The sequence below is a fragment of the Mesoplodon bidens genome, assembly GCF_964165515.1.
Source record: "Mesoplodon bidens genome assembly, chromosome: 17".
Lineage (NCBI taxonomy): Eukaryota > Metazoa > Chordata > Mammalia > Artiodactyla > Ziphiidae > Mesoplodon > Mesoplodon bidens.
This window is the reverse complement of record NC_138174.1, coordinates 12,725,673-12,751,307: the sequence shown is the minus strand read 5'-3', so window position 1 is coordinate 12,751,307 and position 25,635 is coordinate 12,725,673. Positions and strand designations below refer to the sequence as shown.

Below are 25,635 nucleotides of genomic sequence, written 5' to 3'. Positions count from 1 at the left end.
TTTTTCTGAGATCTTTGTGAAAATCAAACAGGAGAATAAGAAAATTTAAAAGGTAGTCTTGAAATCATAAAAAGACGTAGATTGTATATAATAAAATTTCACAACAGTCTTTCTCAGCAGATCACAAAGTGTGTTCCCAAACCTTTGAAGGGCAAGGGCTGCCTATCAGAGCAAGTGTTTGTTTAATACCAGCAAACCTAGTCTGAAAGTGTATCTCTTAGGAACAGCAAACTCTTTCTATAAAGGGCCAGAGTGTACAGGCATACCTCGTTTTATTGCATTTTTGCATTATTGCGCTTCTCAGATACTGCCTTAATTAAGGATGTATATTTTTTAAGACATAATGCTGTTGCACACTTAATAGACTACAGTATAAACATAACTTTTATATGCACTGGGAAACCAAAACATTTGTGTGACTCACTTTATTGTGGTGATCTGAACTGAACCTGCAATATCTCTGTGGTCTGCCTGTAAATATTTTAGGTTCTGTGGACCATGTATCGTCTCTTTTGCAGCAATTTTTTTTTTTAACAACCCTTTAAAAACCATTTTTGGCTCCCAGGTCCTTCAGAAACAGGCAGCAGGCTGGCTTTGGCCCATGGGCTGTAGTTTCCCACCCCTGTTCTAGAAGATTGAAACCTTGATCTTAACAACCACAATTTTTCCTAACCACAGAAATTTTCATAAATTTAATATCCTCATGATTGTCAGGAGAAAATACTCCTAATTTATTTTTTTATTTAACTTTTTTAAAGATTTTTTTGATGTGGCCAAATTTTAAAGTCTTCGTTGACTTTGTTACAATATTGCTTTTTTTTTTAATGTTTTGGTTTTTTGGCCACGAGCCATGTGGGATCTTAGCTTCCCAACCAGGGATCAAACCTGCACCCACTGCATTGGAAGGCGAAATCTTAACCACTGGACCACCAAGGAAGTCCGAAAATACTCTTAATTTAAAATGCAGGAAAGTTACAAGGCACCTTTCATCAAATAAAAGGGAGAAAAAGAATGAATGTTGCCAGATTTATCTGTTGAGCCTGTGGAGATTGATGCACTATTTTTTAGAACAAGTTGGAAATATGAATCAAAAGCTTTAAATAATTTAACATCTATTGACCCAGACTTTGAGAAATTTATCTTAGGAAAATTAAGAATGTGTATAAAAATAAATTGCCAAGGGTTTTTGCTTATTTTTTTTAATACAGCAGTGTTTTTTAATAAGGGAAAAAAACTAGAAACAATATGAAATGTCCAGTATTAAGTTACAGTGGTTAAATTCATTATTATATAGGATGGCTATTCATTATACATGATTAAGTGAAAAAAGCAAATTTTAAACATCCTATATATGGAACTATTTATAAAGTAATATGGTAACATCAGTTGTCTCTGGATGGAGGAACTATGGATACCTCTTCAATTTTTTTAGATTAATTTTATTTTTTTTAACAATGAACCCATATTACTTTTGAGGGAAAGGGGGAGGAATCATTTTAATCAAAACTTCTTTTTTAAATAAATAAAAATTTTTCTTAACTCACTAGTTTATTTCATGTATCAACTTTTTCATTTCTGTTCGTATTGGGTGAATATGACTAATCTTACTATCTGATTTTGACTAATTTCTAAATTGTTTCAACGTTGTTTCTATATCTCAACCTCATTTGGAATCAGTTTTGTCTTTTGGACAAATGCCTGTGCCCTTTTCCATTTCAGTTTCCATTATGTTTCTTAATTTTTGATGTGGAGTTTAAATAGACCTAGATTCAAATTCCATGTGAACTTGAGCAACTTAATCCATCCACCTCACTTTCCTCATCTATGACATAAGGACAGTGTGCCCAAATTCATAATCCTGAGGTAATGATTAAAATTTTTTTAAATGTATGTCGAGTGTTTAGCATGTGTTCAGCACTCAACAACCGTTACCTCTAATTATTAACATTTTGTGCTTTATTTTCAGAACTAATTCTGATGTTACTGTTTATAATTGTTAATGTAAATTGGATTTACCTAATTCTTCTAGTCTATTTCTTCTGCCCAGTGAATTTGTGAGAAAACACTTAACTGAAAAAGTAATAGGAGAGAGAGATTGTGATGGAGCATTTCTTTCTAGAATACAATACAGTACCATCTTTTACCACTTTTAAAAGCCAGCTATCGGGCTTCCCTGGTGGTGCAGTGGTTGCGAGTCCTCTTTCCGATGCAGGGGACACGGGTTCGTGCCCCGGTCCGGGAAGATCCCACATGCCGTGGAGCGGCTGGGCCCGTGAGCCATGGCCGCTGAGCCTGGGCGTCCGGAGCCTGTGCTCCGCAACGGGAGAGGCCACAACAATGAGAGGCCACCGTACTGCAAAAAAAAAAAAAAAAAGCCAGCTATCATAGTAAATAAAATTTTTAAAAAAGTAAGAAATTCAGCCAAACTCTGAAAGAGGCTTAAAGGAAAGAGACTCCATGTCTACATACATTTTCTAATACGGGAAGTTTTAAAAACAAGAATATCCTTCATTCCTGAAGAATAGCTAACTACTCTGAAAGCTGCTTAGATGAATTCCACCTGATAGATCATTATCAGGGATTCAGTTCTTATATTGGAATGACAGATACACAAAACTCTCTTAAAAGCTTTTAGAGACTTATGCTGAAAGAAAAGGAGATTTTAAATGAAAGCTTTTGTTTTTTATTTGTTTTTAGTTTAAGTGACATTTTAACTCTACTTAGTCCCTGAAAGGTGGGAGGATGTTCTTTTTTACCGGTTGCTCAGTAATGTTACTGCTCTTTTTGGATTCAGAGTTAAAGCTCATTTGCCATATACTGTTGAACTTTCAATGTGGTTCTTCCTTAAGAAAAATCATTCTCTCCCTTCCCAAGCAAAATACCTCTGCCAGAAAAAGAAGGGAAGAAATTATTCCCACTATTAAATAGTAAGCAAAGTACATAACAGATATAATTTCCAAAAGAAAATATAGATGGCTAATAAAAGCTCTCCAAATGTTTACCTTTTTATTAAAAAAAAGGAAATTAGATCATATGTGGTAATACTTTCCCCTTATCATGTTCACAAATTTAAAATGGAAATAATTAGAGCTGACAAGAACTACTGATGAAATAGTATCATACTCAGTGGGAAGGTAATTTAAAGAATAATTTGGCCCATTTACATTAAAAACACGCATACTTTTAACTTAGTGTTCTAGTTCTATGACTTTCTCAAAGGAAGAAATCCAGACTACAATTAGAGTTTTATATTCAAAGACGTTCTTTTAGACACCTTTCTAATAACATGAAATTAGGTGAATTCACCTACGAACACGTAGGTGAATAGTAAAACCATGGTTAATCTATATGGTGAAATATTATATTGCCCTTACAATTGATACAAAAAAAGAAAGACACAACACTACTGTAAGTTCTTGAAAAATAAACCTGAATCTTATCAAGCCTCTAACTCTAACAGCGAGTTTATAGGAAATACAGAGGAACATGTTAAATGTCACCAGGGGATGCAGTCAGCAAAATTTAGAATCTAGGACACTGTACAGGACAAATTACATGGTTTCTTCAACAAATAAATTATAAGAAAAAAATTTAAAAGAGGTAGGAGGAACCCAGGGATAAAAGAAATGCCAACCAAATTGTATGAATTTTATTTGGCTCTTGATTTTAAAAAACTGAAAACATTTATGAGATAATTGGGCAAATTTGAAAACTGATTGTATATCTGATGGTGTTAAGGAATTCTTAATGTTTTCAGTATGTTAGTGGTATTGTGATTGAAATATCTATTAATTTATAGTATATGATGCCTAGCATTTGTTTCAAAATAATCCCCAGTTGGGTAGGGTGCTAGTAAAGGGCTTCAGAGGAGGCAAGATTGACACTTGGCTATGTGTTGGTAATTGTTGAAGCCAGGTGGTGGGTACATGGGGCTTCATTTTCTTATTCTACTTTTGTGTATGTTTGAAAATACCCATAACAAAAAGCTCAAAAACAACGAACTTGAATGTAAGAACTTTTTAGGTTACTTTATATGAAGAAAAGCATGGTATACATGAGTAAATTTCAGCTATGGTTTTTTAAATACAGAGGGGAAAAAAATAACACAAGGAAATACACTGCCTCCTGGACCTTTTTAGGTCCTTTACCTTCTTTTCTACCTAGGATTTGTCACTTCAGAGAGTTTCAAATCCTAACTCCTAAAGGTGATGTTTTTTAAGCTCTGTCCCTACAGATAACGCCTATATGCCTCTTCCCAGCAACATTACTGGGACTAGCATACAGGAAGTGATTTCCTAAGCCAGTTTTTTTCTAGACTGGGGCAAATAGAACTTGAGAAAGGCAAAAAAAATAAAATAAAATGCAAGGAAATATACAAAATGTTATCAGTGGCTGCTTTTAGGTAGTGAGATTATGCATGACGTTTTATAATAATTTTTTCATATACATGTAAATTTATATGCTTGCCAATTTCTTTACAATGAACACTTTTTAATTTTATTTATTTTGATTAATGGTTCAAAATTCAAATGGTATAAGAAGTTATCCAGTGAACCTAGCTCTGCCCCTCATTTCTCAGTCGCCCAGTTACTCCCAGAAGCTAACAGTGTCATCCATTTCTTGTATATCCACCTAGAAGATGTATATATGTATTCTTTATTTTTTAAACACAAATTGTAACACACTATCCACTGTTCTGTTGTTTCCATTTAACACCATATCTAGGAGATTGAGCCATATGCGTACATTGAAGTGCTTCCTCATTCTTTCACAGCTTCATAACTAGTCCCTTTGGGTGGACATACAGGTTTGCTGCTTGAGACAATACTAAAGTGATCAGCCTTACATGAGTGTCATTTTACACAATGCAAGTTTATTATGGGAAGAATTCCTAGTGGTAAAATTGCTGGGTCGAATTATGTGTATATTTGTAATGTGATAACATTCCATTCTGATCCATAGGTTTATCTATTTACATTTAGTACCTTAGTTTTAATTATTTTACCTTTATGATGTATTTTTAAATCCTCTGGAGCTAGTCTATGTAGAGTGTGTATGCACAATATGGTAAAAATTGATAGGTGTTCTTTGCATTTTTCTTAGTATTGATATAAGTATGATTGAGGTGAGGATCTTTTCAGTTGTTCTTTTTGTGAATTCTCGTTCATAACCTTCACCCCTTCCCAACTGAGTTGTTGAGTATTTTTCTTAATAATTTGTAGGAGCACTTTATGTATTTTGGAAATTAGCCTTTTGTCTGTAATATAAATTACCAGTATTTTCCCCCAATTTATTTGTCTTTTAATTTCTAATATGGTTGGATTTTTCTTGTTTTTGCCGCACAACAATTTTTAAAATTTTATTGTCAAGTTGATCTAATCTTCTGGGTTTTGTATATTTGTGCCTTCCTTGGGATCATTTAAAAAATTATTTCTGATTTACACTTAAATCTTTGATGTAGCTGGAATACGTCCTAGTCAGTATGTGGCTCAGGTCCAATTTAATTTGGTTTCCAAATGGCTACCAGAATGCCCCACAGCATCTTTTTTCCACTGATTTAAAATGTCATCTTAATCATACTCTTAAGTACCTGTATGTTTTGCGTGTGTGTTTCTAGCCTTTCCATTCTGACCCATAGGTTTATCTATTTACATGTAGTACCTTAGTTTTAATTATTTTACCTTTATGATGTATTTTTAAATCCTCTGGAGCTAGTCCTTCGTCACTCTTAGAATTGTCTTGGCTCTTCTTCATTCTTTTCAATATTTTTCAATATTAACTTCCAAATCAGCTTGTCTCAATCAATGAAAAATTATTTTTATGTTCTCATTGGTGTGGCATTAAATTTAAAGATTAGCTTAATAGGCATTGCCTTTTCAGTGCTGTCAGTGCATCCTCTCATCCATGATCATGGTATGCCCTCTGTGGTTGGATTTTTTTGTTTCCTTTGGTTGCATTTATATCTTTCCTTTATTCAGATCTTGCCATATTTCTTGTAAAGTTTATTGATTTTTCTTATTGATGTTATAAATACTGTCTTTTCTTCCATTATATCTTCTGATCACTGTTTGTACATATGAAGGCTAAAATATTATATATATATTCATTTTGTGCCCACTCATCTTTTTACATTCTCTTATTGTTTGTAGTAGGTTTTCAGTTGATATTCTTGGGTTTTCCATAATGTAATGATTATATATAAAACCATACCATCTACAGATAACCCTTTTCTTTCTAATACTACTAATTTTTCTTCTAATTATATTGATACAGTATTTTCAATTAGAAAAATCACTTAAATATATGACTTTTGAAATAATGCGTGCCCCTTATATTTAGCCCTGAATAGTGTCATCTTGGTAAATACAATTAGACTTGTTTAAGTTGTACATATTCTGAATTCCTCAGTAAACCTTTAAAGATATTTAATGTTACTTTTTTAAAAAATAGTTTCTAAAAAATGAGATATTCACATTGAAAATAAATATTTTTATTAATGATACTTATTTCATTGCTTTTTTCCTCAGGATCAAATGGCTATTGCATGTGGATCTCGAGCTCATTTGGAAAAAGAATCAATTGCTCAGGTGAGGCTTTCATCATGGATCAGTTTTTTCCTTTTTTACATATACATTAGCATGAGATAAGCTTTCATACTTAATCTCATAAAGATGAGGTTCCTTTCAGAAGAAAGGATTAGCATATTTAGGAATTGATTTTTTTTTTTTCATGAGTATACAGGGAGGATGTAGACTTCACTTTGATTTTGGATACAAGCAGCTCTTTTTTTAAGACACAAAGAGAGTCCCCATTCAGTTACTATATAAGGCAAATTTCTCCAAATGATGCATTTTTGAACCTATCAACTTGCCTTTAGTTTTTCTCATGTCAGCACACTTAAGCACTATATTTTAAGTTTTATTCAAAGTTTAAATTTTTTTTAACTGTTCCTCTTAGAAAAGCATTATACCTTCAGATTTGTAAAGTTGTACTTCCCTTTTTAGTGTATTCAAAAAAATCACTGAAGACATTAACTTCTTCAGGTTGTAATTTACAGATTAGGCTAAGAAGCTGGAGTAACTTGGAGGAAAAAAATACAAGGAACTGCTCTATGCAGTATTTTTTATTTTAATTATTTTTTCACTTAAAAACGTAGACCTAATGTATCAAGCTCTGTAATTGTCCATTATATTCTTAACAGTTCATCTACTAGATTGGTCAAGTAGATCAAGAATAAAGCCATATTTTTCAGTGCAAGGTCAAAATTATCTGGGGTGTTTTGTTTGTTTGTTTTTCCTTTAATGCATGTTCTTAGGCCAATCCCAGACACTAAATCAGACTCTAGCCACGGGACCAGGAATGTGCCATTTTAACAGTTTCCCAGGTCACCCTATGCATACCAGAGTTTGAGAACCAGCGGAATAAAAGATTGAACCTTTCCCTTAGCGATTCTGAAATAGGACATGAAAAAATTCTAATTTTTTCCCCAAGATATACTGATGGCAGAGTCATAAAATCCCTTAAGGATTTTGCTCAAATGTGGAAACCTGAACTTTCCTTTTTTTAAGAAATTAATTATTTTAACATCTTCAGCATCTAGTCCAAATGTAACTCTATAACCCTATGGACTGTTATTGGTGTTTCAAAAAGCTTAATCTGTTAACCATAGAGAATCAAACTCCTAGAAATTTAACACTGAAAGAGAGTTTAGAGATTAGCTAGTCCAACTTCATCACTTTACTGATACACAAGAGATAAGGAAAGAAAAAGTGTATGTGCAAAATGTTCGGCACATTATTTATCATTGTGAAATACTAGAAACTATAAAATACTAAATCCCAACACTAGAAAGTGTACATAATTCCCCTGGACGAAATGTCATGCAGTGATAAAATAGATGATAATGGAGACTGTATAATCATGTTGGGAAATACTAAAATATTAAGTCGTATGGAGAAAAAACAGTATGATATTGTAAATACAGTATAATTGTTTGTGTAAAAAACACTTACTGATGTTAATTTAAGGGTTTTGTGAGTAAATTTGGTCCTTTTTTAAAATATATATATAGATAGGGGAAAAAAGGATTATCTACTTGGAAAGGAAAAAGGGTTGGAGAAATAGGAGGCAGTAATTAGGAAGCAGTTGAAGTAATCTAGGCAAGAAGTAGTTGGGACCTGTATTGTTGGTGGCAGTAGAAAAGAACTGTGGTTTTTTATTTTGTTTTTAACGGTGCAAATTCTCTCACTTAGAACTTCCATTGGTTGAAAACTCTTTGAATTTTTTTCCAGAATAGTAAGATGAGGCTGTGCTATGGTCTGAACCTTTTTTTACCTAGTGATGCTTTTAACCAGTCATCAAGGGATCTATTCCAGGATCTATGTGTTTATAATTTATCTTGTCATCTATCCATCCATTCCTGCATCTGTACAACTTAGTTACTGACATAGTGCTTTTGGACCCTACAGAATTGGCTGCTTCTCTAGAAAGAAAGGGTAAACTGTTCCACTGACTAGAGATCAGCAGTTGTCCTCTGCAGATGCTACGTATAACTCCTGCTGAGTAGGCTTGTAGTTCAAGTCCAGGTGATTCTCACAGAACTATACCTGTCTTATAGAAGGTCATCTCCAAGGGGCAACACAACCATCTGCCACGTGTCCAAGAAACTGCGGCGTGGCCTTCCACTTCTCAGCCACTAGGGTGTTCTCTTAATGTGCCATAGGTAATATAAATCCTGCATGGTGATTGATCTGTGGACAGTGAGAAAAATTATAAAAGTATTAATTAGCCAAGATAGTAAACAGCAACTTCAGTAGCTTAACTGTGTAGTTTTCAGTCTTATCTGTCCTAAATACCTTTACACATAGTCTCAGTTTATCCTACCGTCTATCAAGACAAACATGCATGATACAGCACCATTGGAGTCTTTCAGGCATCCTTAAAAGTGTTCATATGCCCATGTGTTCTGTATAACACATGTTAAAACAGTCATGTTTATATTGTTTGGGTATTCTCAAATTTATCATTTTTAAATGATTCAAAATAGAATCCATTACTGTTTGATCTCTTTAGATTTTTTTTGAAGAGTCTGCTTAAGTCTTAGAACTTCTTCAACTTCTCTTTTCAAGATAATAAAATTACCAGTCAGTTAAATTTCACCTGAATTCCTTGTTTACATTTCATAAACATTAGAGATGATTGTTAATATTAAAGCAGTGAATGTTTTTAAATATCTACTTCAGAAGTTCATATAATGCTCTTCTATGACTTTATTACCTTCATTTAACTAAATAAGTCTATCCTGTAGTATGTTTTTAGATGTCTTCTAAATTCTAAGATACTTTGCCAAGTTTTAAAAATTAAAGAAAGTTCCAGTTGTTTGTAGATTATATTGTTATGCTTTTCAATATGTTAGAAGTCAAATAAGTTAAAGTCCTCATGTGAACTCAACATGTTTGTTTTTTTTTTTAAAAAAAAGCCATTATCCTAAAACAAACAAAAATCTTCTATTAACATACAAGCAAAAGCAGTCATGAATATTTTTATTTGGTTACTAGTAAGCTCATCTAAATCATGTTAAAAATCATTCAAGGAGAATAGTTTATAGGTATTATTTTTCTACCTTTTAATTTTTATTTTTCTATCTTTCGATTTCTATTTGTTCCTTTCCTAAGCATAAATGCTCTTTTGGAGGTTTAATCAGTCAACCAGTATTTATTGGAAATATTTTAAATGAAAGGCACTGAGCAAGCTGTTGTGAGATTCCCAAAGTATTTTAAGATGAGGTTTCTGCCCTATCTGCTTAGAGAGGTAAGACATACTTACATCAAAACATAACTAACCATTCTAGGTGATCAGTGAGAAGTGCTAGAGCTTTTCAGAGAGTTTGTTTTACGTACCCTGTAGATAAGTATTTTATTCTTCCTTCCCTTCTTGCCCTATTTAATACACAAGTGAAACTGTGGTCAGGAGGTTAAAGTGAGCTTTCAAGCCTTCTTCCCTTATTAAGAGCTTTTATTAAGTTTCTGTTACTTCCTGTACCAAACACTTGGTTAAAGGCTTTAATATTATCTCATTTAAACTTTACAGTACCTTTGTGAGGCAGGCATTTTCATTCTAGATGAGCAAAGTGGGATTTAGAGAGTGGAAGTAACTTGTTCAAGGTCAGCCTGCTAATCATTTTTTTTTAATAAATTTATTTATGTTATTTATTTCTTTTTGTCTGCATTGTGCCTCTGTTGCTGCGTACGGGCTCCCTCTAGTTGCGGCAAGTGGGGGCTACTTTTCGTTGTGGTGCATGGGCTTCTCATTGCGGTGGCTTCTCCTGTTGCGGAGCACAGGCTCTAGGCACGTGGGCTTCGGTAGTTGTATCACGCAGGCTCAGTAGTTGTGGCTCACGGGCTCTAGAGCACAGGCTCAGTAGTTGTGGCGCACGGACCTAGTTGCTCTGTGGTATGTGGGATCTTCCCGGACCAGGGCTCAAACCCATGTCCCCTGCATTGGCAGGCGGATTCTCAGCCACTGCGGCACCAGGGAAGCCCACAGCCTGCTAATTATTAATGGAGCCAGGATTCAAATATAGGCCTGCTCAGTTCCATGCCTTTTCTCCTGTCATTTTTTCACTGTTGAGTCATGGTTTTGTTCCATGGTGATAGAAAAAGACATGTGAATGAAGAACAACACTAAAAATTACAATTATGAAAACGAAAATCCAAAAGGAGGAAAGGACTTTTATTTAGTGGGATGAGATATTAAAAATTCTGCATAGACTCTTACTGGTTTGCTTATGTGCATAAGTAATATATCATTCCATGGGTCTACTACCATAATTATAGAAAACTTTAAGAGATCTTATCTTTTTTTAATGCTAAATATGAAAGTCTTGAATTCAGTGATAATTAATGATTTTTTTAAAGCTTGCATTGTTTAATGAATAATGGAATATGTCATGTTACTACTAATAATGAAATTAACGCCTAATAACAATAGTGAATTCTCAGATGGGATTAGACTACTTAAGTTTAATATCCAAAGTATTAAAGAACTTTCCTGTTAAAATATATTTAATCAGAAATATCTGTCATAGTTAGAGACACTGGGTTTTTGTTTCAGACTCCTTTCTAGTCTGTGACACTCTGCTGTACCTCTTCTATCGTATTCTCATTAGCTAGGTATCATACTCCAGGTTGAAATATTAGTGTTTCATTTTTCCAAGATATTCCGGTAACTCACCTTTTTTTGAAACTGAAATGTATTGGGGACACAAAATATAAGGTGAATGAGATGTTCTCCTGGCTCAGAGCAGCCCTGCAACTGCTGTGGTATATTTCTGGCACACTGAAGCCCTGACTCTCACAGGCACTGTGATTCTTCTTGTCTGACTCCACCTCCAGGAAGTGAGTAACTACTTTTCTAGCCTCTGTCCAGCTCCAAGCATTAGGCGTCCTCACAGTTTCTAGAATAGACTTTGCCCATGCAGCTAATGGAACAATGGCGTTCATGTGTGAGATCTACCCAGTCAATTAAATATTAAGTTGCAGTTGTCTACAGCCAGGTGTTTTCAATGTCTCCTTTATAGATAAATAGAAAAGTCATTTATATTTTGTCTTTGTTTCAGCGTTCTTACTTCCGTACTCTTCTCATGTATGGGTTCCACTTTCTGGTGTGGTTCCTTTGTGTCAAAGGAATCAGGGACACACAGTGTGGGTTCAAATTATTAACTCGAGAAGCAGCGTCACGGACGTTTTCATCTCTGCACATTGAACGATGGTAGGTTCCTAACCGGAATGTGTCTGGTGCGTCTTACACAGCAGTTCCTCCAGGTAATGGGCAGCAGCCCTGTAGTCCCATAATGAACATCCAGGTTTAAACAGAATTGACACTTATATATGTAAACTTAATCTGTACCCTTACTGGTTTGGTTCTTATTTATCTCAAACCAAACATAGGGTATAAAGTTACATATTTACCTTAATTGTAGACAGTATAAATTGAGAGGCCTGAAAACATCCTGTTTCCTTAAGCTTCCTTTTTTTCCTTCAGAGAAAAAAGAAAAAGCTCAGACATATCAAAGCAGAAGAGGGTACCCACTTGCCCTTCTTTCCTTCCTTTTGCAGGAGGAAGTTCCCTCTCCCGCCTAAGACCAGTCCTCAGGCCTCTGCATGCCCTTCCACCTTCTAACAACCCAATCCTGTTCACTTATTTTCTCTCCTGTGTATTTAGCCTTTTCTCTCAACCACATCTTTCCCATCCGTTTTTTCAAGTTTAAATTTCTCTTGCCATTAGAAAAACACCCTCTCCATTGACCCCTGCCTGCCCCCAGCACCCCTTCAACCCTAGCCCTCTTTCCTTTCACGGCGAACCTTCTCTTGGAAAAGCGGTCCATATTCACTGTCCCCATCTTCTCGCTTCCCACTCACTCCTCACCCATCCTCCCATCTGAACATCTAGTTACCCTCCTATGATTAAATCCAGGGGTCATGTTTAAGATGACCACTTACCGTCTCAATGAACCTATCAGCAGCATTCAGCCTCTCTTTGTCCCAGACCTCGCCTCAGCTCCCAGCCTGTTTAGGGAATAACAGTCACATAGAAGCCTGAAACCTTGGAGTCATTACAGCCTTCCCCACAGCCCCTCCTCCGTATATCCAGCCCATGACCGAGGCCTGTTGTTTTGAGCTTTTATGTCCCTTCATTTCTCTTCATCTTCACCACAATCCAAGACATCAGTTCCTATGCTGCAGTCCAAGGGGACCCTTCAGAAATTAGAAGCGATCAATCAGATGCACCTCTTCTGCTTCCCATTGCCTTTCGGTGCCTTCCAGGGCCTTGAGAGGGATACCAATAGGCAGTACGAGTATTGATGTTACAGTCTGGCCCACCTGAGTCTCCATGTGTGGATTCTTCCTTCTCACCACCCACTGCCCCTCCATCAAGGTCTCCTTATCCTTCAGATCTTCGTTAGGACAACCTGCCCTCACTCTCTGTACCAGATCAGATGCCCCTGATTGTATGCTGTTGCAGTGCCATAAGCCATTCTTGTAGCACCTGGCACATCTGTAGTGCTTTATTTGTATAATGTTTCTTTTTCTCTATTAAAACGTAAGCTCCACAAGAGCAAGAATCCCATCTGATTTTGCTTATTGTATAGCAAAGAGGGTGCCTGGCACATCATAGGTACTCAATAAATACTGTTGAAAGAATACTTACTGTTAGTACTGGGTTCTGTGTGAATTCTGTTCATGGTGGGAGTCTGCATAATTATTCCAGTAGATGTTCATTTTTATAGTCTCTGTAACTTTCATGTGTCTATTTGCAAAGATCTGTTATCTCCGTAGAAATAGATGTCATATAATCTTCCCAAATAACTTTAAAGAAACTGTAGTTTCAGAAGTAAAATTATCAAACATGTTTTAAAATCTTTCTTTCCTAGATTAAAATTTTTTAAGTAATGTATATTTGGTTTTAAAATTTAGATGCATGTTTCTATTATGTTAAAGAATAAAATATATTGATAGTTAATGGACTCCAAAATCAGAGAATCTTATTTATTAAGAAGTCACTCTAGAAATAAAGCCCTCCCTCTGCATTAGATATTTTTCAGTCAGATGTTATGTCTCCATCTATGGTCAGAGAACTAGGTTCTTTGTAGTTCAAAAGGAAGGATTTAAAAATGGAGAACATTAGGGTTAGGGTTGATGACTTAAAAGTTATGAAGTTTCCTTGTCAGGACTGATATAAGTCAGGATTGTTGTAAGGCAGCATTGTCCAACAGAAGTATAATATGAGACACAAATGCAAGCCATATATGTAATTTTACATTTTCTAGTAGCCACATTAAAAAGTAAAAAGAGGGCTTCCCTGGTGGCGCAGTGGTTGAGAGTCCGCCTGCCGATGCAGGGGACACGGGTTCGTGCCCCGGTCCGGGAAGATCCCACATGCCGCGGAGCGGCTGGGCCCGCGAGCCATGGCCGCGGAGCCTGTGTGTCCGGAGCCTGTGCTCCGCAACGGGAGAGGCCACAGCAGTGAGAGGCCCGCGTACAGAAAAAAAAAAAAAAAAAAAAAAAAAAGTAAAAAGAAAGGTGACATTTATTTTAATACTATATTGAACACAATATAAACATGGTCATTTCAGCATGCACTCAGTATGAAAAAAATACTGAGCTATTTTACATGCTTTTCTTTGTACTGTGTCTTCAGAGTACAGTACATCTCAATTCAGACTAGCCACATTTCAGTTGCCCAATAGCCAGCCACATGTGGCTAGTGTATTGGCCAGCACTGTTCCAAGGTTTTATGGGTTTTTTAAGTTAAAGAACATGTTTTTATTTTTTTCTTCTTTAAATTTTATGTTCATGTGCATGCCTTTTTAATTATTTATTTGCAATTTGATTGGCATAATATTGACCTGACTTAAAATTTTAGCCTCTCACATCTCTCTTTAGGGTCCAGTTATGTTTATGTTGTGCCCATAAAGGAGAACCACCAAATACACATGTATCAACCTGATTAGCAGTATACCCTTCACCACAGTTATGTTTCATTGTCTTTATTTAAACATCTCTTTTCCTTCACTTCAATCAAGAAAAACTAAAGAGCGGATTTGTTTTTTCTTAAGCAGCATAAGTTTTAGAAACCAAACTGTGCATCTACTCATTTCCATATGTGTCTCCTTAGACGGTTTTTTTAAGAGGACTTGTTCTAAAGATTCACTGAAATTTTTCTCGTAACTTTCAGGGAATCCAAGTCAAGTAGAGTTTCTAGGTATTACAACACTTCAAGGTATACGCTGTACTGCTGAAGTTAAAAGACTACAGGCATCTCTTTGATTCCGAATTACTTGAGTATGGGTAATGTTAAATGTTAAATATAAATATGTATATAAAATCTCCATCCTCTGAACTCTACCTCACCTAAATTCTTTCCATTTAATGTTAAGGTATAATTTGACCCAATTTATGAACAATTTTTTAAATGGATTCTTTGAAATGTACTTCTAGTGAATTTTTTTAAAATTTTTAATCAATGTTATTCATGTTTATAATTTAAAGTCATTCCATCAGGCTTATAACAAGAAAACAGTTGTCCTTTGCCCCATCTCCGTCCATCCCCCATTCCTGCTCCCTCTCTCTAGTCACTTTCATCTCTTTACTGCTTGTTTGTGGTGTTTGCTTTCACATTGAAAACAATGGGTCTGCATAGCTACGTCTCAGTTTTTCAGTTTTAGATAGTAATTTCCACAATAGGAAATCAATGGACAAGTATTTCGTTCTCTTAAACTCCTGTACACCCTCCACAGTTATGCTCCTAATACAGTTTTAAAATAATGTTTGCTTAGCTCGGCATTGATCGTTATAGCTGGGTAAAGAGAATTCAGATTTGAGCCGTAGCGTGCAATGGGATTATACGACCCACATAGTTGTAGTACTTTCTGTTTTTCTACAGGTAATAACTGGAGTTTTTTGCTGGCATTACTTGACCGTGGATCTAACACTTCCTTGTCCTCACTCTCTGACAGAAGCATAAGTTCCCAGACACATCAGATTATGCCTCAATTCCATCTTTTTCTCGGCGATGGAAAGCCTTTCTCATCGGCTCTTTCTTTCTAGTTGTGTCCTGGCCTGCTGCAGCTCCTGTCCTAGATCTTGTTTTCCTTGGTTTCCATCCTAATTTAGTAGAGCACACCTCTCTTACACCTCCTAAAAAATATGAAAAAGACACTGCAAGACCCCACATGTAGAGACATGCCTTGATTCTACCCTCACGCTTGTTTACCAGTTAGCTGGAGAAAGAGTTACAGGTTGGAAATCCTTTTTCCTCTGGATTTGGAAAGCATTGCTCTGTTGTCTTTGGCATCAGTGTTTCTGTGGAAAAGTTCAATTCTGTCAATAATCTAATCTTGATTCCTTGTCTATGGCATGTTTTTTCCACCCCACTTTGGAAGCCTTTTATTCAGTGTTTTGAAATGTCATGATTCAGCGACTTAATGTGGCTCTTTTTCATGCATTTTCTTGAGTACTCAGGAGGCCCTCTAAGTCTGAAACCCATGTCCTTTAGTTCTGAGAAATGTCCTTTATTCATTTCTTCGATGATCTCCTCTGTCTTTTCTCTCTTCTCTCTTTATAAAACAGATATAGAGCTTCCTTATTGATCCTTTAATTTTATTTTCTCTCCCTCTTCCTATTTTTCTTCTTTTGAGATTTCCTCAATTTTATCATCTAACCCTCCTTTTAAATTTTTATTTCTGCTATCAAAACCTCAATTTCCTGCAATTCTTATATTCTAGTATTCATTTTTCTAAATCTGTTCTTGTTTCATGACTACAGTAGCTTCCACGAACACTTTATTTTCTTCTTTCTTTGCATTGTTTCTGTTGCTTCAGTTTTTTTTCTTTATGTTTGTTTTTATCATTAAAGTTTATCCTCAGATATCTTTAGTATGGTGCTAAAAATTTTAGCTCATCAGCAGCCGGGTGCGTGGTCAGCAAACTCTGACTGATAGATTTCACTACAAATTAAACTAGTGGGGCCATTTTGTGTGGGTAACTCCCAGCTGTCACTATGTTTTGGGCTGGTCATTTTCACTAAAGTGGGATCCTTCAATCTGCTGCCTAAGAGATGTGATCCTGGCTGCCAGCATTCACAGAACCGGCTGGAAGAAAGGAGAATCTCATACAGATTTTCAGTGAGACCTCCGGTTTGCAGCCCACCTGCACCTCCACTTACAGAGGTCACTTGGGCCCTTGATGCCTGAGCGTCGGGGGCTCTGTGGTGCCCATTAACCTGCCCTGGGCTTCTCCCTCTGCCGTTGTCTACTTTCTAGTTACCACTTGTCTAGCTACTTTCCAACGTTCACATTTTTTTTTTTTTTTACTCTCATCTTCTCCTCTTTTTGTTCTCGTATGGTTATCCCATCATTGTCATTTTAATTTTAGTGGGATTTCAGGAGGGAGCAGTGGGGGGTGTGCGTGTGTGCCATGTTTAGCAGAGTCTCAGCACACTCTTTGTTCTTCAGAAATACATCTGTTCCTGAGGTAACAGCTATGTCAGGAACTGAATAACAAAAGAAAACGTGGTTAACTCTGCTCTCCCCACATTTACCAAAACTCAAGAAGTCATTTCAGTTGGAGAATAACCCTTATGCTGCTTCTCTTTATTGGCATAACGTTCCATCCAGAAGTACTTGGTATTTTAATTATAATGTTTGCTTTGGTAACAGATTGGTCTCTTATTTGTAATATGGTGATACGAACTGCAGTTTGTTGTTTTGGGGTTTTTTGTTGTTTTGGGTTTTTTTTTTAAATAAACATCTCATGTCTTCTAAAATGTTTAAGGGGAGAAGGGTATAATAAAAATAATAGTTTATAAGATGAATAGCCCTTTCAGTTTTTTTAATATAAAAAAAATTTAATTTGTATTTCAGTTAATTGGTGGTTTTTTACCCCACTCCTTTTCATTCATCATTTTTATGTTGTTTTGTGTCTTCGATAAGTCACTCATTCTATATGATATCTTTGGAGAAATACTTAATAATCTTGATCAGATTATTAATTAGCATTACTCAGCAGCCCATTAGGTAACTTTTTAGTTTTATGTTAAAGGAAAGTTTTAAGGGTTAATATTCAAATTATTTCCTTCTTTCATGAGTGTCACAATTCTACTTAACGGAAGTTTTACTCAGTCCTTTTAGAAACACAAAGAACACTTTTGTAGATGGTTTTATCATCTTAAGTAAATATTTTATTAGGATAAGGAAAAGCATTAAGTGTTTTTTAAAAAAAAATTGTTTTCCTACTGAATTATCCAAACACTTGGGATTTAAACTAGTTGCATAATGGATGGTGGTGGTATCGTAGCCAAGAAAACAAAACTCCCAAATTCAGATTGTCTGGAATGAGGGAAATCAGATAGAAGTGGATTTTAGGCGTTTTCTTGTTTGTGCTCATATTTTAAAACCAAGCCTGGGAAGTCTGAAGTGTGTTCCATGCAGTCTAGAAAGTGGGGCGTTTCATGTCTCAAGAATGAAAGCAAAACAGTGAAAGACTTCAGTGCTTTTTGAGACAAGTAAAAGCATGAAGTGCAGCACAGGCAGTGGTGCTTCTCTTTTTGAGTTTAATGCCAGTGAAAGGAAGCAACTCGTTGAGAGAATTTTGTAAAAATCCAGGAAAACTTCTAAGTCAGGATTCAAAAATGTTAAGGAAAGCAGATTCGACCTAAACCAAAGGGCTGATTGAAGAGGAGCTTTTTAAGAAGGAGTCTTTCCTAGGTAGAAGGAAGGCTGAGCTGGGAATTCAGACTAGAGATGATTTTAAGTGCATGTTAAAATGAGACAATGTATCTAATTCCTATGTATATATGTAGTTATACCCACAAGGCCTTTCAGGCCAGCCTAAACTGGCTTTTCACTTTCACCAGCTGCCAGTAGTGTATTGGCCAGGACAGCACTGGGGAGGGGAAGAGGGAAGGCAGGCCACAGGGACCCCGTACTTAGAAAAGAAACCTTGATCCTTTGGTGGTAGAAGAATGTAATCAAGCAGCTCTAAAGTGACTGAGAACGTTCTCTCCCGGTGCTTCTCAAGGTTCTGTTTTACCAGCTCTGAAGCCGTTGAAAACGCTGTCAGTTCTGTTTCTTGAGCTATAGTTAAGGTTGGGATTTGAAAACCATCAATTTTGAAAATTCCCAGGATTAAATTTTCTCTTGGAGCCCAGGAGGCCGTTTTTACCTCTGGGAGTTTCTGAGTTGTGACAGAGACGCCATATTTCTCATTTATGTGTTATGCAGTGACACGCGGTGTTACGTTACTTGCCTTGAAGCTCCTGAACTACTTTGCTTTTATTTGACCTTACGTTTATCTGGCCTTCGCTTTTACAGTATAAGCTTTTATATCTGCTGTGTACGCTTCTTTAAAACGTGCCAAGGTAGAGATTTAATTACACTCTATTTGTCTTTTTAAAAATAAATAGCAATGTATTTTCTATTTCAGGGCATTTGATGTAGAACTGCTTTACATAGCACAGTTCTTTAAAATCCCAATAGCAGAAATTGCTGTCAACTGGACTGAAATTGAAGGTGAGTATATTTGTTTACATTACAGCTGATCTTAAGTGGGGGAAGACGTCAGACCATACAGTTGTCCAGTGAAGTCAGCTGGCTTTACTATCACCCCAGCTCAGCTGTCCTAACTCAGAGAGGCAGTTTCATAGACAGTACTGCCTACTAATCCTTGCCACCCTCCTCCAGCTGGCTTACTGCCTTCTGTATTTTTTTAGTCTCTTCTTAGGGTCTTCATTAGGCCTACTGGCTTGCCTAAAGAATTCAATAAAAACTTGTACAGTAGACAGGATCATGGTGATTTCAGGCTAGAAGCAAGGTGAATAGTCTTCAGATAAACTTTATTGTCTGTAATACCAATTTTTTTTTTTAGTATTATTTCATTACTCAGTGAGTTTTGAGTACCTACAAACCACTGTGCAAAGCTAAATGAGGAATTAGTTGTTTTTACTCCAAATGTCCATAATCCATTCACAGCCGATTTTTAACTGGCATCTGTACATATATCCCAAAATGTAAAGATTTCTAAGATTTAAAATGTGAAATCTATCATACTTCCGAATAATTTCTATTCAGAAAAGCTTAGACAGCGCTCACTGTTTAGAATTTAAAATATATTCTAGTGTTCTCCTTTGCTTACCTTAGAATGATCCTAAATTAATTCACAGTGTAGGAGCAGTTAACTGGAGACTTTTTCAAAGTCACCTCTCCCCCAGGTAAGCATGGCCTCCTCTTGAAAAGTCACTGTTGAAGTAAGCAACTTCAGGTGTTTAGGGACAGAAAAAGGCTAAGAACCGGTCTGGAAATCATACAAGCTATGTAGACCTCTTGGAGTCTTGCTGAATCATATTGAGTTTACAGCAGTTTGACTCATCTCCACAGTAGCAGCCTAGATCAAAGGGGATGGGAAGCAGGTGAAAGGATGCCTCCGACTCATCAGGATCAGCTCGGTCAATGTGTCTGTGTTGATCTGTGACCAGCTTAGACTCTATGGGAAGTTGAAGTGGGGAAAAGTAAAAATGTTTCATTTTATATCAGTTGCTCACTTGCATTTCTCAGAGAGTTGACTGTTAAATCTTGTTAACCAGCACTTAGCAGTTTTTCTGTTAATCATCCCCAAACACTCAGCCATATACAATCGGTCCCTCCCCACTAGAGCAGGGCCATCTGAAATTCTCACAGTTTAGATCTTCTCAAGTTTTATTTCACTTCAAGGTGTTTTGTTTTTGTTGTTTTTAGAGAAACCACTCACTTTGCCTTTGAAGATATTTAAATCTCTTATCCATGATTTAAATTAATTACGGTGGATGTGTTAACTTCATTGTGGTAATCATTTCACAGTGTATACAGCTATCAAATCATCACGTTGTACACTTTAAATACATTTCAATTTTATTTGCTAGTTACACCTCAGTAAAGCTTGTGGTGGGGGGAGGGGTGGGAAGAAAGGAATAGAGAAAGAAGCTAGAGCGTTTGGGCTTCAATCTGGAAAGTGTCAGTGATCGTCCTGTGGTCTTTACCACGTCACTCTACCACCCAGCATGCCAGTTACCTGAAATTGGAGGGCAGGGCAGGTCTGCTTCTGACTTACCAAAAAAACAATTTCAAGGGGTAAAATCAAGGAATATATAAGCTTTTTAAGACATGCTCAAGGAGGCAAATCTCATGCAGTCAACTGCACTTGGCATGTTGCCATTTGACAACCACTGGACAAGAAGATGGCCTAGCTAAGATGTATTTATTTTATCTGATTGAGAGTCTTTGGTAGAATTAGAATAAAAGTTGGGTTTTTGTCTTGGCTTTCTTATCTCAGATTATTAATCTGTACTTGTATTATGTATAGAGGTGTATCTGATTCTCTGTAGTACATGAGATTGAAAAGCAGTGTGTAAAACATGAAGATTTGCCCCCGAAAATCATTTTTAAATGTGCAAAGGAATTGTTTAACAGACATACATATATAATATAAATAATGTAAGTTAAATTAAGGTGACTAGAAGCTCACAAAGGTCGTGACTTCTAAAATACAATTTTAAACTGTTATGTTTCCTGAAAATATATTTATTTTTAATTATTTTTAAATCGCAGGTTCTAAATTAGTTCCATTTTGGAGCTGGCTACAGATGGGCAAGGACCTACTTTTTATACGACTTCGATATTTGACTGGTGCCTGGAGGCTTGAGCAAACCAGGAAAGTGAATTAGGTTATTTGCCATCTTTGGTTGTATTCTTATCCATCAGTGTCACATTATTTCATTTGAAATTAAAATTTTAAATAAAGCTGGAATAAACCTATTCCATTGTATGCCTTTTGATAATTTTAAAGAATTTACTGCCAGCAGTAAAAATCTTTATACCACTTTTGGACACAAAACTTTTTAAGGTGTTTGTAACAAAAGTCAGAATTTCTTTTGCTTTAGCGATTTTATTCATTTAGCTTAATTATCATTATGATTCTGAGAAATACAATTTTTAAACAGAAGACAGAAGCAATTATTCTTACTCTAAAGTGCCTTATTCTCATGAACTTAAATATAAACCACAATCATACATGTGTTCAGGGATTTAAAAATAAATGTTTAAATATATATAAATTTATCAACATTAAACCCATAATTCATTCTGTAAAAGTCTAGGAAATTATGTTAAAGAAAGGATATAGGCTTGCTCACAAAGGTATCCACTTTCTCATACAGTCTTATTTATCTCCTTCCAAATTTTTCTTACCTCCTGGCAACCCTTCCCTCTTGAGTTCATGTTAATAAAAATTGGAAATTCTTCATTAAAAAGAGAAGGTTTTGCGATATTAATAAATGTATTAACTCAGAAGCCTGTGTTTTTGAGAAACTAAAGACTAAAAAATAGCAGTTACAAAACAATGAACTCCTAAAAATAAGAATTAGATTGTTTCTGATGTTTTAGAGAAAATAATAATACCTAACATTTACTGAGTGTGGACTGTCTGCCCACCACCGTTCTAAGCACTTAGTATATAATGAGTCTTCTAACTTTTACAATAGGAGAGGAAACCTAAGGCACAAAGCAGTCACTTGCCCAAGGTCACAGAAGTAGGAAACAGTAGAGTTGTGGCCCTAGCCCACATAGTCCGGATCCAGGGCCTACACTCTTTAATGAGTATGCTACTTCAGTTTCTGACAGTGTGATGACTGGGGACACGTACGTAGAAGGTTTCAGAAGCACGTGAAATACAGCATTTTAAAGACAAGCCTTGCGACGAAAAGTCAGTCAGCTAAAGCTGGCTGCTGTTGTCACATCTGTATTAGACAACAAGCTCCTTGAGAACAGAAACCATTTCTTACTCAAATTAGTATTCCCAGTGCTTAGCGTAAACACTTAATATGGACCAAGTAAATAAGCAAACTTCATTCACTACCAGGTTCTGAGAGCCTTTAAGTCACTTAAATGAACAGAACAAAACAAGGCTTATGCAAGTAGAAATGAGAGGAAACAAATAGTAAAATGACCGTGAGCATGAACAAGAATTTAAAGTTACAAGCCTTGAGCCAAAAATAAGATCCTTAATGAAACTATGATAAGACAGTAATGTATTGTTCTTTGTAAGCTAGTGAAAAAAAAATGTATGTTTGAAGCATGAGAGGAATTTTCAGGAGAAGGGTCAATAGTTTTTTATGTAGTTCACCCACGAGCCCTATTAAGAAAGGTTTCTGATATCCTTGATGCCAGTTTATCTTCCTAGGCACAGGTTCACCTAAGCTAACAGCGTAGTACAGACTCGGGGGCACTCTGTAAGAGAAAACGTAGTTTAACTTGTTGACATAGAGCCTGCTAACAAAAAGAGGCAAGCAGCCATAGCAAAAGCAAAAATATCAGCTACTATCATTTTACTATGTGCAAGGAACTGTGATAAGAATTTCATGTGCATTATTTAGCTTAATCTGATCAAACAACTCTATCATACAGTTATGATTACCCACATTTTAGAAACGAAGAAGTAGTGTTAGACAAGTGATTTGCCCAAGATCACACAAGTAGCCGGTGTCATGCTTCTACTGAAATAAAAGCAGGAAATAGGATCATGGGCCATGATTAAAACTGAGGGTACAATCTCATTACAATCAGACAACATGACCACTTACAGTACTTTCTACCTTCTGACTTATTCTTATAGAATATGTATACATGGAGTTTATTTGACTCAAGATTATGTCTGGATGATGACACGTTTGACATCTGTAATTCTATGTCTCTATGTAGTTGTGTATTTCCACGATTCACAGTTGATTCTCCAGTTCTGTTTTCCACTTTTTTTATTGTTATAATTTCCTCAAGAGCAGAAACCTTGCCTTTTATTTGTGTGTCTCCTTAGCATCCTAAATTGTGATTGTTCCGTAAAGGTTTCCCAAATGGTTAGATAGTGCCAGCATTACAATTCATTTGTCCAAGAAAAAAATTACATGAATGAGGTTATCCATTTTATCGACAGCTAAATCTCCTGAAGAAGCAGCCTTATGGGTTGCTTTGTTTTTGTGCAAACTCAAAGGCACCAAATCTACAAACTAATGATTTTATTATGTCCATCCAATATAGGACTCATTTGGAATTCACTGATTTTGAAGTAAAACTCATTAGTATTTTGATGGTCACAAAAAGCAGTACCTTCCCAGATTTGATCCTCTAGACAACTACTGCCCTTCTACAACCAAACACTACAGGAAAGAATGGTGACCTCACACCTGCTGACAAGAGCCAAGGCTGAGTGGGGAGCCAAGATGCACACCCTCAGAAGGCTGGAATCAGGTACCTGGACATCCTCACCCGGGTGATGTCAGAGACGCCCAGCAGGGAGCAGGACTTTCATCCCCCAAAGCCAATCCTGAGTCCGCACCAGGGGAAGCTGGCCTTGCACTCCCCTCTGCAGTAACAGCAGCTCCACCCCCTCCCAGGGATGGAGTCAGAGGAGGCACTTCCTCTGGTGGCCCCGCAGTGATGAGGCCACCCCCCTGCGGTGACAATGAGGACCATGTAGTGAGCCAGAACTCCTACCCCTGCCCAAGTATAATAAATAGTCCCCCTTCCTTTGGGTGTCAGTGGGGGCCAAGGACACCTCCCCTGGCAATATAACAAGACGGTGCTCCCCCTTCTCGACCAGAGGAGTGTCAGCTAAAACAAGAGTTGTGAATAAGATCCAGAGTCTCAGAACATAATAAAATGTCCAGGTTTCACAAGAAAATCACTTGTTAAAGCAAGAACCAGAAAAACCTCAACTTGAATGAAAAAAGACAATCGAGATGCCAACACTGAGATCAGAGATGTTAGGATTATCTGACAAGGATTTTAAAGCAGCCATGACCAAAATGCTTCCACAGAATTACAAACATGCTTGAAATTAATGAAAAATGTAGAAAGCCTCAGCAAAGAAACAAAGTCTCAGCAAAGAAAAAGACAATATCAAGAAGAAACAAATGGAAATTTATTTATTATTATCTTTAATTTTTTTATTTTGGCCATGCCACGCAGCATGTGGGATCTTAGTTCCCCGACCAGGGATAGAACCTGTGCCCCCCAGCAGTGGAAGCGTGGAGTCTTAACCATTGGACCACCAGGGAAGTCCCCCAAATGGAAATTTTAGAACTGAAAAATACAATCAATAAAAAGCTTGGTGGATAAGCTCAACAGCAGAATGGGGGTGGCAAAGGAAAGAATCAGTAAACTCACAGACAGCACAATAGAAATTAATCTGATCAAGAGAGAAAAAACAGAAGGAAAAAAAAAAGGCTCAGTGAAACTATAAAAAGATCTAACAGTATCATCAGAGTCCCTGGAAGGGTGGAAAACGCACTTGAAGAAATACTGGCTGAAAACTCCTCAAACTTGGCAAAAGGCATACATCTACAGAATCAGATTCCGTATAGGATAAACCCAAAGAAATCCATACCAAGACACATACATCACAATTAAACTTCTGAAAACTAAAGACAGAAAAAATCTTGAAAGCCACCAAAAAAAAAAAAAAAAACCTGACACCTTACCTATAGTGGGGAAACAATCAGAATGACTGAATTTACCATCAGAAACTATGCCAGTCAGAAGGATGTGGCACAATATTTTTTAAATACTAAAAGTAAGGAACTGTCAACACAGAATCTCATACTCAGCAAAAAACAAATCTTCAAGTATGAAGGGGAAATAAAGACAATCTCAGATAAAGGAAAGCTTAGACAACTGGACACCCACAGACCTACCCTAAAACAATGGCTAAACAAAATTCTCTAAACAGAAAACATCAAAAGAAGGAAACGTGGAACCTTAGGAAGGAAGAAAATACATGGTAAGTAGAATATTGACAAATACAAAAGACTTCAAGAGTTTTATATTATGTTTGATGGTGGAAGCAAATACTAAAACAGTCTGATGTGGTTCTAAATATATGTAGTGGAATATATAAGACAATTTATTACAAATGAGGGAGGGAAAAGGGGCAAAAACAGAGGTAACAGGCCTTGCAATCCCCTAGGCAATCTTCTGGCATCACAGTTGGGGAGCTGTGACCCACAGTTGGAGAATGAATAAGCTAAGTATGCAACTAGTGCCCAATCTGTCTTT

The 25,635-nt window shown here is 36.4% G+C and overlaps 1 protein-coding gene across 3 annotated transcripts in view; it reads left to right on the top strand.

Moving 5' to 3' along the window:
• Positions 1–21,345, top strand: part of ALG5 (ALG5 dolichyl-phosphate beta-glucosyltransferase) — a 40,570-nt gene extending 19,225 nt beyond the window's left edge. For all 3 annotated transcript variants that reach the window (XM_081215064.1, XM_081215063.1, XM_081215065.1), the window contains 4 exons: positions 6,528–6,587; positions 11,618–11,769; positions 18,983–19,068; positions 21,139–21,345. In XM_081215064.1, coding sequence (XP_081071190.1) covers positions 6,528–6,587; positions 11,618–11,769; positions 18,983–19,068; positions 21,139–21,254 — 414 coding nt within the window. In that variant the 3' untranslated portion in view covers positions 21,255–21,345. The remainder of the gene's footprint in view (positions 1–6,527; positions 6,588–11,617; positions 11,770–18,982; positions 19,069–21,138) is intronic.
• Positions 21,346–25,635: the final 4,290 nt, after the last annotated feature.